Below are 16,883 nucleotides of genomic sequence, written 5' to 3'. Positions count from 1 at the left end.
AGGTAGGCACCAGAAATCTTCCGGGACGGATTTCAAGAAAACCTAAATATATACTTAAAAAATGCCAATTGAGTTTTTATTCGGTTTACATGTTGTTGTTGTTGTTGTTTGAATCATTTTTTCACTACATATTCGAAGAAAGAAACAAATAAGAAATAACTGGTTACCTACCAAGCTATGTCATAATAATATTTTTTTTTTATATATATACATATTTATATTATTTTACTTCACTATCTTTGTTAAAACAACCTATAGTGTATAAACAATACCCTATAGAGTGATTTTATGTTAATTGATTTTTTTTGTAATTCAATGAAAACAATAATCGATATTAATACATTTAGCTATTTACCATAGTAAATGTAATAAGTTACCGCTTGGTTACCGTGGTAACCGGTAATGGACACTAAATGTTATAATAACGGATCTAAACAATTACATGTCTTATTAGATTTTACAAAACATTCCCTGTTCAAAATATATTTTCCGATGGTAAGAAGGCCTCTAAATTGCCGAGATTTTTTTTAATAGTATTGTTGTCTTGATGCATGAGAAAAACCAGTACCAAAAATGGGCATTCTCCTTTCATCAAAATCGGTCCAGTAGTTTATGAGCCAATTACAAGCAAACAAACAAACAAAGTTTTCCTATTTATAATATTAGTGCAGATAAATAAATAATAATTCAATTATACGTTCAAGTCAGTAGCTTATACAATATCAATTAAAAACTTGATTAAAATCAATTAACAAAAAAAAATTGGTGATTGAGTAATTGATTTTCATATTTCATGATTTCACCTTTTTTCAATTAACAACCAGTCTATGCTTTTCTAAATATGTAAAATTATTATTTTATACTATAAAAATATACGCCAGCAAATATTACTAACAACACTTATTTCATGCCCAATGTCATATCTTAAATTTTTAATCTATGACAAAATGTCGCCCGCCAAAAATTTTGCTCTAACTAAGTTTTAAAAATTATTATCTAGTTACTTACTGATGAAAAGTTATTCCTTTGCACTTTTCCGTATTCTTTGTATTATTTGTGCAATATCGTAACACACACGTAGGCATATTTGATGCGTTTCACTTTAAAACAAATAAAAAATGAGCGTGACGTTCGCGCCAAAGAGCGAGCAAGCGACTGAGTGCAGTTACGCCACATGACGTATGTTGAGTGGAACATAAGTGATGTAGGCGGTATCGACTCCATATTAATATTATCTCAATGGTTCTATGCCCAATTTATCTCCGATACTATCATTATGGTTATGAAAGTAAAAACATGTGCTTTGCACATTTAAACCACCGAGATTTTCTGCTAAGCCCGGAATACAAAAACATAGGTATAATGATAACCAATTTCTCTAAATCGTTTCCAATATAAAGTATAACATAGAATTATGTTATTACATAATCGCTATGCTAAAAAGCTATGCTAGAATATCACAAATAACTAAATACTTAATAGTTAGTAATTAATTTGTAAATACCACAAATATATCTTAGGGATAAGATCTTTTCATCAATAGCAAGAGAAACAGCATATCAAAAACCCAAGTATACTAAAATGACTTTTTTTAAAACGTTGGTAGCTCCCGTACCAGTATTATTTTATTGTAGGGTGCGCCCTCTGACTAAATAAAAAAAAAATTTGTGAGCGTCTAAATGTAACACATAGTAATGTGTCTGCATTTTGTTGCTGAAAACAGTATTTTTTATACTTTTTTTTTGTATTACAGTAAAAAGTATAATATTTGACCTAGAACCGACTTAGAGCCAGCGCAGCGCGCACGAGCAACTTTGTCTCCGCAACTATTTTGTCTCTCCCATCAATTGTATGGGGAGTTGCGTCGCTACGTGCGCGCACTTTCATACTAGCCCATAGGTGGGAAAGACAAAATAGTTGCGCAGACAAAATAGTTGCGAAGACAAAGTTGCTTGTGCGCGCTGGCTCTTATATGATCATTCGTTCGTTTATCTAAAAACCAAGGGAAATTCAATTAACACAGTTCTTGCAATTTTCTTGCCGTGAAGAAAGAAAAAAAATTATATACCACATTATTTTACCGCCAAAATATTATTTTTTTGTTTGTGTTTCTAATTTCTAAGGAAAGAAGAAGAGTCTTTTTGTCAATGTCACGTTAATATATTTATATATTTTGTTCTGTAATCTATACGTAAATCTATTTTTATCTGTGATTTTTATACAACTTAAACAAATGATTAATAATGTGCATCAAGTGAGACATATCTACAGAATCTTTAATGATCTAAGTACAGAATACAGATTTTTATTTTACCACATAACACATGGCAACTTAACGCCGGTCGACTATAAAAATGAATAGAGTCTGTGATAAAGTCACTGGCAACATTTTTTAATAAATGTAACGACGTTCTTAGCGCGTGTGGACTGTGGAATGACGCGCCGGTGAATTTTTAGTTTGTAATACTTGACGTAATTTTATGTGCCCGAATTAAACACGAAAGGTTAACAAACAATATTTACTACAAAGATTTTGCAAGTGATTGTATAGTTCTGTGTTGTAAAATCGCCTGTTATTCTTGCAGATTTCACAATGGCCGATCAAGTTGATTCAATGTCAGATGCAGAGCTTCGCACAAAACTAGCCGAGCATGGGTTCCCGGTTATGCCGATTACGGCATCAACGAAAAAAACTTTGGTCAAAAAGTTAAAAATGGTATTGGATAATAAAAGCAAGCCTCGAAACAGTGTTGACAGCAAAGTGGAGAATAGGCGCTCTCTTGCGCGCTATTCTAGTGGTGAAGAGTCCGATTTAGATACAACTAGTGCTAAAGAAAAGCGGAACCGTCGAGTGACCACTGGTGGTGCTATGTTACCGCCAGTGACGAGTAGAAGACGAACACCGGTAAAAAAAGATTCGCCAATAAAGCTTGGTTCCGATAAAGGTTCCGAATCTGAAGAGGAAAAATCTCCTGTGCGAACACACGAAGAAGTGGAAACCGTGACCACACGCCGTGTAACGCGCACCTATGCCAACGATCAGGATGATTATGAGACCGGATCTGACAGTGATGTTGATGTTGATAAGAAAACTTCAACGCCGTTCCGTAGCAGCTCACGCTCCAGTGACTATATTTCCAGCACGTTACCGACACATGATACATCTACAAGTCCACCTAAATCATCTATTTTCTCTCGACCCTCCCTTTCAACAAACTATTCATCTTCTCTTTCATCGTCTGATCATTTAAATTCAATAAGGTCTCGGCTTGGATTGACATCCACTTTAGGAGACAGGTCTTCTATTAATAATTATGCATCAACATATTCATCAGCAAGTAACTATCAACCATCAACAAGCACATATCAACCACCAGCAAGCACTTTCCAACCTTCAGCCAGCAACTATCAGCCTTCACTGTCTAGTGTTGATGAGACGGAATCCCCATACTTGAGCAATTTCACAAGACGATTGTCAGCTCTCAAGTCTGACCCACCAAAAACAACATCATATTTGGACAGAGACACAACAAACGGAAGTACAATACTGCCCCGCAGGTCGTATATAACAGGAGTATCTCGCGGTGATGCTGTAGATTACAAGGCAGTAAATGATAAGAAATTCTTAAAGAATAATATGGTGTCCCTCGCTCTGGTTGCCCTGGTTGCTCTTTTTTTTTTTTGCTTATTTTTTATGTACATGGTTAAGAGAAATGATATAACATCTGTAGTGGACGACCAAAACAGTGTAATTCCAATATGCCAACTGAACATCCCTGGTAACAGGCCTGGTATTAACTGTGTGCCCAAGGAACAAGTCAGCTACGCAAAGGATCTATTGAAGGTCATACATCCAGAATTAACTACTCGAGCAGCTGCCTACAAATGTAATAAGCCTGGTGTAATGCCATATATGACTGAAAGGGAAATACTTGATATTGCTAGTGCAAGAGCGGAGGCTGTTGATATAAGCCAATGTCGCATGGATTTGAATAATTTACAAGTTTTGCTGATACACAATCCTAGATGGGGAATTAATGTTGTTCAATTGAAGAATTTGTATAGTAAAGATGTAGATTACAGCCCTCTGTCCACCACAGATGTTGTAGCACAGCAACGTAGCAAAGGCAGTATTGCTTTAGCTCTCTCTGATCCATCGACTCCTGTGTCATGTTTATTTGTCAACACGCTATACTCAGCCGGTTCTACATTCATCATAATTGGAGTCATGGCTGTTGTTGTGTTGGGAGTACAAAAATGCTACAAACTATATTTAAACTACCAAAAGAAGAAAAGTGAAGAAATTTATTCCATGGTAGAACAGATCATTGATGTTATATCTCAGGAGACGGAAGACAGTGGTGAACCATACATATCAGTGGACCATGTCAGAGATACACTAATATCTCCCCAGAATAGAGAGAAAATGGCTTCAGTTTGGGATGCTGCAGTCAAGTTCATTCAGAAGAATGAGAGTAGGGTGCGCATGGAGGTTCAATCTGTTGATGGAGAGGATTGCAGGGTGTGGAGATGGATAGCGTCGCACAATAGCCCAAAACGCAGTGCGTCATGGCAAGGACAAGCTTTTGAGACTCAAGAAGGATCCGTCAACAATCTGACCGTTTCACCGACCCCTTGCTTGAAAATCCGTAGCATGTTCGAGAAGAACGACACCAATCCGAATTTAAGAACCGTCATCCAAGATGTGATCCTGGAAAAGTGTGACCGATGCAACATTCTTCATATTGATATTGAGAAGTCATCCTGCTGCGTGTACGTGAAATGCGCGAGCCCGACGGACGCTGGCGTGGTCTACAAGAGCTTGCACGGCTGGTGGTACGAGGGACGCCTCATAACCGTCAAATATCTGCGCTTGGAGCGATACATGCAGAGATTCCCCAACTCCCCGTCTTCTGGCCCCTATCTCAAACCATCGCGCCAACAACGAAGATCTTGGGATGAATAATTGAATTTTATATTAATTTGTGACTTAACTCTTGACATTGATTGTCCTGACATTTAACAGATTATTTATTTTTATTTTTTAATGCCTTTAACTAATTTTTCGCGGGTATGGCTGTTGTATTCATTAAAGCACTCTTTTTAGTGCGGTCTCATTGAATCGCCGAATACCTTTTATTGTTTAGTTTGATTCATAATAAAATATGTGCACAATAGTTAGCCCTGATTGTAACGTTTACATAACTATAATATGCATTTCTCAGATTTTAAATTACAAATAAGACCTAAATGTCTATAGATGTAGTATAATAATGCCTTATCCAAATTTTAGAAATATGAAAGTAAAGTTTTTCGTGTTCATGTTGTAAATATGTGACATCACAAAGTTAAAATAGTTTTTATGATGTAAGTTAAATGAGTCATAATGGCTTGCATTTGTTGATTGAATTTACTGTTTTGGAACAAATTGTTTTAAAATGTCGTAGTTGTATAGGTAGTTTATATTTCTAATTGATTTTCTTAATAGGGTTTTTTCTTAATTCTCCGTAAAGTGTATTGTGTAAAGCAATGGCACAACAATAATTCGTGTTAATTTCTAAGATTGACATTTATTTTGTTTAAGTACTCTTACTAATCCTTAGTGTAGTTATTTTTATGGATTGATTTTCACTTTTAATAAAATATGATAAGATTATGTGTTGTTTTTTTCCATATCCCTATTACTGAATCCTATATGAATGATCAACTACATTTAGTATATAAACAAAGTATGTTGTCGCTGTCTGTCCAACCTGTATGTTTAGATCTTTAAAACTACGCAACTTATTAGATTTTTTAAATAGATAAGAGTTTTCTTTGACTTTTTGAGGAAGGTTTGAATTTGTTTAGTTTTCTAGAACGTGTTTGAATTTGTTCAGTTTTCTAGAATGTGGGCGAAATCGCGCGCGGAAAGCTAGGTAGTGGATAAATAAAATATCATCCCATATGTATCACATCCTCGAGTTTGAATTGTATGTTACCAGTAACAGTAGAATACTAGCTTTCCGCCCGCGTTTTCAAAGAAAAACCGTTCCCGTAGGATTTCTGGTATAAAATCTATGTGTTAAATTTCATTGTAATCGGTTAGGTAGTATTTGCGTGAAAGAGTAACAAACATACACACACATCCATCCTCACAAACTTTTGCATTTATAATATTAGTAGGTCAGGTATTTATTTATTTATTTTATTTAATTCTTTATTGCACACACAAAATAAATAAGAACAGTAATTCTGTTTGGAGACGCATCTCTATCTATACTAATATTATAAAGCTGAAGAGTTTGTTTGTTTGTTTGTTTGAACGCACTAATCTCGGGAAGTACTGGTCCGATTTGAAAAATTCTTTCGGTGTGAGATAGCTCATTTATCGAGGAAGGCTATATTATATCATCACGCTACGACCAACAGGAGAGGAGCCACGAGGGTGAAACCGCGCGGAGCAGCTAGTGATATTATAAAATAAAAAGGAATATTATAAGGTGCATGCGTTTAGGCGTCAAAGTAAGACTGCGAGATACTAAAATAAAATGTGGCTACTAAGCTACGTTTCAACGTGCTACTTCCGAAGCTCTAATCGTAATAGTTTATTTGGAAAATGGTATGCTGGGAAACAAAAAAATGTATTCTGAGAATCTGGTATAACTTCTGGATTATGATAATACGAGAAACAAAAAAATACATTTAAAATTTTGGTTTTAGTGCATCTGGAAATTGATCCACCTGGGAAATTAAAACATAAATTTTAAAATGTCATTCGTTACCATTGAGCTATTATTACTACGTACGTAGTAATAGTATCTCAATGTTTGTTAAATCTGTTTTTTTAAAGTTCAACCAAGCGTTTTTGGGGTTTTAAGATTCGGGTAATTGAATTTTGTTTTCTATAGGTTACCATCAAAGCTAAAAGAACTATATAAACAGATCTATTTATTTATTTCCACTAATAGTTGTTCATATTATTCAAGGCTTGTAAGCGTGTAAGCACCTCGTTCTATCTGGTAAGTAGAAGGTTCAAACACATTTTCTTTACATAATGATTAAGTTTTTGAATAGTCTGGTTAGGTCATAAGGTCAAGGGTAAATAATAAAACAATTGTAAACAGATCTATTTATTTATTTCCACTAATAGTTGATCAGATCCTTCAAGGCCTGCAAGCATCTCGTTCTATCAGGTAAGTAGAAAGGCTCGAACACGTGCGGGAACGGCGTGTCCCAGCCCGCCTCGCGACGGACGGGCGCTTCGAGATGCAGGAAACATTCCTCCTGCAAGACAATTTGAATAAACTTTTATCTATACTAATATTATAAAGCTGAAGAGTTTGTTTGTTTGAACGCGCTAATCTCAGGAACTAATGGACCAATTAAAAAAAATATTTCGGTGTTAGATAGCCCATTTATCGAGGAAGGTTTAGGTATGCTTCTCGTCCGCCTTTAACGCAAAAACTACTGTACGGATTTTGATCATTTTGATGAAACTTTTTTTGTTACAGGGTAGAATTTTGTAGTCTATTCTGCAGGGAAAGCTCTCTTAATACTGTATAGAAAAAAATCCACTATATTTAAAAATAAAGAAATATGCATTCTAATATTACAGCTATACATACATTACTATCCCGCGACTTCATCCGCGTGGTTACAGAAAATTATTATGAACATTTATTATGAAAAATCTAAAATTTGCATGTTAAATATAAACCTGTATAGTTGCAGCAAGCTCAGCTCCAAAGCCGCAAGTGAGAGGCGCTTCGTGTGCGATGAGACACCGCCCCGTTTTCTTTACCGACTGTAAAACATACCTTATATAAATTTATAAAGAATAGAAAAAATTGTTATACCTTGTATTTTCAATTTGAGTAAGAAAGGAAATGTTATATATAAAATTCCCGTGTTAATTACCATACTCCTCCAAAACGGCTGGACCGATTCTCATGAAATTTTCTGTGCATATCGGGTAAGACTGAGAATCAGCCAACATTTATTTTTCATATATACCACGGGCGAAGCTGGGGCGGACCGCTAGTATACTTTATGTAATTATGTACACTGTCTCACTTAAAAAAATATATTTAACACAAAACGAGGTGAATTTAAAATGGGTAGTATTTAAACAAGTGACTGTAAATTAAAGTTTTAGGTGACAAAAATAATAAATCAGGGTTATGCTGTATAATTACTAAATTAGCTAATGACTGCGAGTAATGAAATATGAAAAGAACAGCGACTTACAAACATATTGAGTTATTTAAAATACAAAATGAGCAGCATCATCATATTTGAGCAACCTAATATTTGTATCGATTGTCAACATAACGTCGTGCATTTTTTATTATTTGGCATAATATGATTAATTATTTATACAGAGAAGTAACTCAACTACTAATTTAGTTAGAATTTTAGTATCTCAAATTCACGTTTAGTACGCTCAATCTGTATTTTATTATCAACCAATATTCCTCGCTCAAATTCACACCGGTCAAACACACACACTATCTCATAAATTGCTCAATTTTTTTAGTAACACTATCACGAGTCGCTCAATTTTTTTTAGTAACTAAATTTTTTTAGTCGCTAGTTTCATTATGCCATTTTCACACTCACATTACAAACAGTCTCTTCGTCCCACGGCAGTATGGACATTAGGTCGATGACGTCACAGTTCACACCGAGCTGTTCCTTTGCCATTTGGGCCACTTCTAGCATCACATGCACTTGGGTACCCCACGCTATAAGTGTGGCTGCGTCACCTGTGAAGATATGGATTTTTTTTTAATTGAAGTGAAACTTCTTTATCAGGGCTGGGAAAAAATTTAGTGTAACATCTTTTCGTTACGCGCCATCTTTTTCTTATCTTTACCACACGTGATTCGACGTATTTCTGTAAAGTTGCCTATAGTAAATTATTTTTTGAAAAATAAGGTCATGAAGAAGTTTCACTTCTTACGTGTGTACACTAGTACACGCACACATTTTTTTTTCTATACATATTATTTATATACAGGGTTTAATCGTTAAGTGTGCACAAGTGATTATTCCGTAACTATCCGACAAAAAAACTATTAACTGATATCGAAAGTACTTAACCTAATGAGTAAAATGACAATAATAACTTTTTAAAAATAAAAAGAGAAATATTCAAAAAAATTACATGAAATGCTCATACATTTAGTATGAAATATCACAATATGACTATTCCAAACATTTAATATGAAAGATTTTACTTTTTAATGGATTTTGTGTTTTAATTACTTCGCAAATTTTAATGAAAGTTTATTTAGAAACTGTAAATAGAGCTCGATGTGGAATACAATGGTATTTCAAAACGAGGATGTCATTTCGAACATTTGCTTTGAACACCAAATGTATGGGATATAAAATGTATGAGCGTTTCATGTAACATTTTTGAATATTTCTCGTTTTATTTTAAAAAAGTTATTATGGCCATTTTACTCATTAGGTTAAGTACTTTCGATATCAGTTTATAGTTTTTTTGTCGGATAGTTACGGAATAATCACTTGTGCACACTTAACGATTACACCCTGTATCCTGTATAGGATAGTACCATAATATAAATGTTATTGTAATTATAATAAACATACCTTCCCTCAAAACCTGTGCTTTACCGAGTGGTATCTCATAGCTATCAACAGGCACGTCTTCAGTAGCAGCTCGGTACAGAATCTTCGGCTCGAGGAATATACAGGGGTCCCTGTCTCGCAGGCAGGACAGTAACAGACCCTTGGCTGATGTGGGACCACGGGGGATTACCACCTGGAAATATTATATATAGATGTATGTTTATTTTACAGCTAAATAAATAGTGATTACTGATTTATTTATTTTTAAGCTATTACATAGCTTCTATCGCGGGCCTTGAGCGCGGGGACCGAATCTAGAAATTTCGTAACGAAAAAACCTCACGCTCCCTACTCCGACGGGCGGAGGTGTGGCTTGAAGGCATAGCATGCAATAGCTTTACCGCGGCAATCCCTGAGTGCCACACGTCGTTTTTTTTTTCAAACTCAAACATTTATTTATTCAATTAGGTAGACTACTTTTAGTAGCACTTTCGAATTGTCATTTATAAAGAAAATCATGATTTGTGACGAATTATCTTTTATAAAAAATACCATTATTTAAGAATGGTAATTCTTTACAAAGCCATTCTTGATATCAAATGTGTGCGAACTTGTTTTCAGTATGTGTATGTATCTTACTCCTATTAATATTATAAATGCGAAAGTTTGTGAGGATGGATGTGTATGTGTGTGTTTGTTACTATTTCACGCAAATTCTACAGAACCGATTACAATGAAATTAAGCACACATTTAGAGGTAACTTGGATTAACACATAGGGTAGGTTTCATCCCGGAAATGCCACGCGAACGGGAACTATGCGGGTTTTTCTTTTGCGGGCGAAGTCGCGGGCGGAAAGCTAGTATGGTATATGTGTGTGTGTGCGCACCTTGAGGCCGGGCGAGTGCGCGAAGAAGGCCTCGGGGCTCTGCGAGTGGTACAGGCCGCCGTGGCCGACCGCCCCGCTCGGCGCGCGCACGGTCAGCGCGCCGCACGCCCACTGCGCGCCCGACCGGTAGCGGCACTTGCCCGCCTCGTTCACTAGCTGGAGCATATTATTTATTTACTAGCTTCCGCCCGCGACTCCGTCCGCGCGGATGTCGGTCTTCGCGTGGATGGTTTATTTCTCCATTTTGAGTAGGTACCTCTGACAATAAAATCTTATAAATATCTATTGGACCCAATTCCCAAATACGGCTAGGCCTATAATAATACGCAACGTGTGTTCGCGGTTCTACGGAACAACGTCTATGGATAAAACTGAAAAATTAAGATTAATTTTTTTCTACGTATTTTTCCAGGATAAAAAGTATCCTATTTTACGCCCAGGATAATAAGGTATAATTATACCAAGTTTCATCGAAATCGAACCGCTAGTTTTCACGTGATGCCTTCACATACAGACAGACAGACAGACAGACAGACAGACAAAAATTTTTTTAATCACATATTTGGGTTTGGTATCGATCCAATAACACCCCCTGCTATTTATTTTTTCAATATTTTCAATGTACAGAATTGACCCTTCTACAGATTTATTATATTATGTATAAATTTAGCCCTTATTATTCCATGACATTTCAAAAAAATTACAGCAAAGTACACTTCAGAAGATAATATTAATATTTATAATGTAATTCGGTAAATGTCCTAGCCCCTTTCGGGTATAGGCCTCCTCCAATTGTCCCCATTTCTTCCTGCTGCCTTCATCCAGTCTCTTTCCGTCAATTGCAGGATATCATCAACCCAGCGAGCATTTGGTCCTATCTATCTTATAGCCATCCACTTTGTGGAAATATATTACACTCAAATAAGTACGAGACAGACTCGCACACTAATATTATGCTGTACTGGACAGTAAAAAAAATCTATAAACAAGAATTAATATTATCATGAAAACAAAAGAACCAAACGACCGCAAACCTACTTAGTACAAGATGTACACGCACACAATTATGTTGTACTAGCTTCCGCCCGCGACTCCGTCCGCGCGGATGTCGGTCTTCGCGTGGATGGTTATTTCTCCATTTTGAGTACCTCTGTCAATAACATCTTATAAATATCTATTGGACCCAATTCCCAAATACGGCTAGGCCTATAATAATACGCAACGTGTGTTCGCGGTTCTACGGAACAACGTCTATGGATAAAACTGAAAAATTAAGATTAATTTTTTTCTACGTATTTTTCCAGGATAAAAAGTATCCTATTTTACGCCCAGGATAATAAGGTATAATTATACCAAGTTTCATCGAAATCGAACCGCTAGTTTTCACGTGATGCCTTCACATACAGACAGACAGACAGACAGACAAAAATTTTTTTAATCACATATTTGGGTTTGGTATCGATCCAGTAACACCCCCTGCTATTTATTTTTTCAATATTTTCAATGTACAGAATTGACCCTTCTACAGATTTATTATATGTATAGATTAGACGGTACGAAAAAATCTATAAACAAGACTTTATCAGGAAAACAAAAGACCCAACCGCTAATGTATGTCGTAACAGTGATTGAAAAAATTTTAAAATTTTACCAATGCAAGCTTCTAGCTTCATAAAGCTTCATGAAGATTTTCAAAATATTCACAATTGCCATAAACTAACATAAAAAAAAATCACAATTTAAACTACTGTCAAATGACAATAGTTAATTCATTTTTATATAATTTTATGATTAACAATAAATCATTACTAGACTGAAAACATGAAGAATCTTGTAAATAATAATCAATTACCTGATCAAAAGCTGGGAATATGTAATCAGCAAACTGTATTTCAGCAATTGCCGTAGCTCCGGCTGTAGCCATTCCGATACCAAAGCCAGCGATGCCTTGCTCACATAGAGGGGTGTTGAATACTCTGTCTTTACCATATTTCTCCTATAACAAAAGAAACAAGGTTTGTGGAGTTTTCTTTAAAGTATGAATAAAAGTGTAATATAAAAAATTATATTGATTTATGTAATTATTCAATAACCTATAAAAAAACTGAATTTACTAATTAATATTTTAACTTATATATAGAAAGAAAGAAAACAGAATTTATGTCATCGACATGAAAAATCACACATCAGTAATGAAAAAAAAATGTCTTAAATAACAAAACCAGGAACTAATTATTAAAATCTACATACAAAAATCAGAAAACTGTGTGGCTCGCAGTTGATGACATATTACAGTAAAAAGGGGTTAATTAAAAATTATAATTATATTTCAATAATTCTATGCACATCATGACATCAATAATTTATGAAATCAATTCTCATACTTCTATACCACAATAATAATAAACTTGATACAGGTTTACCTGTTTTCAATGTGCAATGACTTTAGTAGTAAAGTGTTCTCAAACCAATATCCATACCTGTAGTCCCAACGCACACCTGAACACACCACCAAAAGCTACATCCTCTCCAAAAAGCACTGCACTAGGATCAGTTTTAAGAGTGATGTCCATTGCATTGTTAATGGCTTGCATCATGTTCATTTTGCTTGTCTCACCTGTAATGTATTGTGATAATGTAGGTATGTGAGTAAAGAATCTATACAAATATTATAAAGAGGAAAGGTTTGATTTTTTGTTTGTTTGTTTGTTTGTATGAATTGAATAGGCTCCGAAACTACTTGGCAGATTTGAAAAATTCTTTCACCATTCGAAAGCTACATTATCCACGAGTAACATAGGCTAGGTTTTATCCCTGAAATCCCACGGGAACGGGAACTATGCGGGTTTTTCTTTGAAAACGCGGGCGAAGCCGCGGGCGGAAAGCTAGTATTTTTATAAAGATAGACAATACATAGAATAAATAGGTTATCTTATAATGTGGAATAGATTTTTCAAGATGTAACTGTAAGGGGTGATTTCCCAATCCTTGTTAAAACTTATCCCTCCAGTAGAGCATTATATTATGATAATATTAAAATTTCACCTGTAAACTGACAAATATGGGCAATATAATGTTATTCGATGAATAAGTTTTAACCAAGGATTGAAAAATCAGCCCTAAGTTCTTGTGAATGTTCAAAACAATTTTGTTAAAATACATAAGTTAAACGTCCACATGCTTTTTAGGAGGGAAGTATTTCAATTTTTTTTAATAAAATTGAATTGATACAAGAAACTATCCTATAAATGACAATAATTTAAGTTATTATAGCAAATTATTTACATATTGGTTTTTGTAAAAAGACCTTAGAATACACACTAATAATTATTATTGAAATTTATATGAGTACCTACTATGCTTATATTCTGACAGCTAACATATTATCATTTAGTTGTATAACTATATCAGTAACTATGTTTACAGTAATAACAAAATATACAAAAATAAGTTTTTAATCAGAGTATAATATTATGTGTGTAAAGACACAATTATTATATGTACAGAACAATATTTGAAGTAAAATGTAACTTATCTGAAATTTATAAGGTCACATTAAACAAACAAGAAATAAAATAATTACCTTCTATAGGTTTTTGTTCATCGGGGAAATATGTAAAGTGGGAAGAAAGTCTCTTCATTAAATTGTTCACATTTTTTAACAAATGCCGTGAAGAAGCGCTTCTTTGCGTAATAAACCCCGCCATTTTCTACAAATCGTGTTCCAGACTGTCGTTTAGGAGCATTAAAAGAATAATAATTCAAACAAAACATCTTATCTGCAATTGTAATTATAACAAACGTTTGTTCCGATAACCGCTGATAATGAATGACGAAGGAATAAATTTGTTTACATTATATTATTTTCATAGCTCTTGTAGTTTAATTCAATAGTATGCTTTAAGTATGATTCGGCGATGAATTTGGAAACCTATTATTCTAGTAAACTAAACTAGAGAAAATGTATATATTTTTGTAGAAGGTAGTTAAATTAAACATAACTTTTTCAGCATTTCGAAAAAGTATCAATTTTCAAACAACGTGCAAAAAAATTACAAATTGACACTTGACATTACGGCCGAGGCCGGAACTTGGCCGGAACGGCCGGAACTCAGAATTTGAATTTGTCACTGTCATCGAATGTCAAACGATCAGTAGCACAGATCACAGATAGAAATAGAATTGATTGAAAAAAATGTACATAAAACAATTTTAGAGAATATTACTTAGAGTATATATACTATCTATAGAGTGCGAACAACCAAGTGGGAACAGTAGGCACAGGTGGGAACAACACGACGCTCCCGCCGCGAGCGCTCGCAGTCGTGGTTGAGTGCTCACGAAGTGCGTTGCTCTGGATTTTTTTCATATTTACGAATAAACGTGGTGAAATGTGCAGTTCTATCTTGCAAAAACGATACTAGAGAATACACAAAATTGAAATCCACTATCACATTTCATCAGTCAGTCGATTGTTATACATCATTTTATGAAAATAAATCTAGCATCGCGGGGGTGAAGAGTAGGTGGGAGGCGGACACGCGCAGGCTCGCTCGCGCGCCTCACTGCCGCCACGTGATCGTAGTGATGTGACCTGACCAACGCTGTACTCGATATAAAGTTTACTAGAAGAACTATATTTTAACAAATTATTTATTTAACTTTAAAATTAAAACTCTCTGTGGTGTGTTTTGTATGATACACTTTCTAAATTATGAATGCGAATGTATTATAGTGTAAATGTAAAGTATGTAATGTTACGATATATTTTCTGAACCGCTAAATTGATATTGAAGATTTTGATAGTAGAATGGATAAAATTAAATAAAAAAAATTATTAATATTATTTATTATATTATCATTTTAAATTATTAATTATTCCTTAATATTTTTTACCATTTTTAAAACATTATTATTATTGTTTGATTTATTATTAAATAAATAGCACTAAACCCGATCTTTTATTTTATTAACTTTATTATTTAAAAAGTACTCACGTTTTTCTGATATTCCAATCAAACATATTTTTTTAAAGTACTTATAATTAATACAAGAAAATTTCTTATATAATATTTAATATCCAAATGGAATAAACAAACGTTATTCAGTTTGTAAACAAATTTAAAATTGCATATTTATACTTTATTCATATATTTTTCCTTTAATAACTTATTGAACATAAAATTTACTTATGATACATATTTATTTTACATAACTTATCGATAGTTTTCAACACGCAATTGATATCTACCCATCCCTATTTGTCACACACACATCTATATAGTATCTATATCTCATCTGCCTACGATGCGCACTATGCAATTTGTGCAATACACTCGCTCTATACTATTGTAATATATACTCTAAGGAATATTATGTTAATATTTTGTACAGTTTATTCTATAAATATTATAAACAAAAACCAAAAGTAACAATATGAAAGCTTTGAACGATTTTATTGTAAGGCGGCTGATATATTCACAAAATTTAGCTTAGCCTCCTAAGACCCCGCGTACAAAATTTTGTACAAAATAAAATAGTGTTATCTGACCCAGCTCTGTAAAAAATAAAATAGTGTTATCTGACCCAGCTCTGTAATATAGTTTATAGTAGTAACCGCCCAGTGTACAATTTTTTGTACCTATTCTTTTGACAACTGTAGTTTTTTTTCAAATTTTCCCAAGAATTTTCCCGCGAATAGTTTCCCATGTCAAAATTACTTAAATAGTTTAAGTATTGTCTATGTTATCAACGCTGCCAACAAAAAAAATAAGTATATTTTCAAAACTAGCTGTGATGAACGACGAAACCTGCCACTCCCTCGTGCTAAGAGTAAGTTTAATCTCATAATACTTATATAATCACTAGTTTTCCCACGTCACTGTTAATGTTATTTTATACTATAAAGTGTAAATATTAGATACACACTATTAATATTTTTTGTTGCTGTATTAAATAAAGGTGCTTCACAAAGTCATCAATTATTTTGTTCAATATTTTGTACATTGGTTCTCAGTATCAAACGTTAGGTATCTGCTTTTCATAGAGAGTATTTTTGTTTTTATTTTAGATTCTAATGAAAATGAGATTCTTCAGTGTCAAAATGAATTAGAATATGAGTCAGAAGCTGAAGAGGACCCTTTTGAATATAATTAGACAGAAGACGAGTACATGCCAGATGGAAGAGAGTAATCTTCATCTTCAAGTTCTTCTAGTGAAGATGAACAGCCGCTTATTGAAGATGACAATGATGATTCTTCTTTTTGCGAGGATCAAGTCGCAGCAGAACACGAATTCGTCTACGTTGGACACGTGGTTGTAGTCATAGAAGAAATATTATAAGCACTCGCGGAAGAAGGTAGTCGTGGGAGTAGAAGTCGAGGACGTGTAATTTAATATTGCCTTAATAGAAGTTA

The 16,883-nt window shown here is 34.1% G+C and overlaps 2 protein-coding genes across 2 annotated transcripts; one reads left to right on the top strand and one right to left on the bottom strand.

Annotated features, from left to right (window-relative positions):
* Positions 1 to 2,405: 2,405 nt before the first annotated feature.
* Positions 2,406 to 5,656, top strand: LOC123693154 (inner nuclear membrane protein Man1-like). Its single transcript, XM_045638125.1, has 2 exons — positions 2,406 to 2,504; positions 2,586 to 5,656. The coding sequence occupies exon 2, from the start codon at positions 2,594 to 2,596 to the stop codon at positions 4,964 to 4,966; it is 2,373 nt and encodes a 790-aa protein (XP_045494081.1). The 5' UTR covers positions 2,406 to 2,504; positions 2,586 to 2,593; the 3' UTR covers positions 4,967 to 5,656.
* A 1,440-nt stretch (positions 5,657 to 7,096) lies between these two features.
* On the bottom strand, positions 7,097 to 14,498 carry LOC123693359 (2-oxoisovalerate dehydrogenase subunit beta, mitochondrial). The gene is made up of 8 exons (XM_045638420.1): positions 14,051 to 14,498; positions 12,948 to 13,084; positions 12,320 to 12,463; positions 10,468 to 10,623; positions 9,601 to 9,772; positions 8,602 to 8,747; positions 7,700 to 7,786; positions 7,097 to 7,266 (listed from the first exon to the last, which is right to left on the bottom strand). The coding sequence occupies exons 1-8, from the start codon at positions 14,172 to 14,174 to the stop codon at positions 7,126 to 7,128; spliced, it is 1,107 nt and encodes a 368-aa protein (XP_045494376.1). The 5' UTR covers positions 14,175 to 14,498; the 3' UTR covers positions 7,097 to 7,125.
* Between the last annotated feature and the right edge of the window lie 2,385 nt (positions 14,499 to 16,883).

The sequence above is a fragment of the Colias croceus genome, chromosome 7 (assembly GCF_905220415.1).
Source record: "Colias croceus chromosome 7, ilColCroc2.1".
NCBI lineage: Eukaryota > Metazoa > Arthropoda > Insecta > Lepidoptera > Pieridae > Colias > Colias croceus.
The sequence above is the reverse complement of the archived record's forward strand: the minus strand, read 5'-3'. Positions and strand labels throughout refer to the sequence as shown.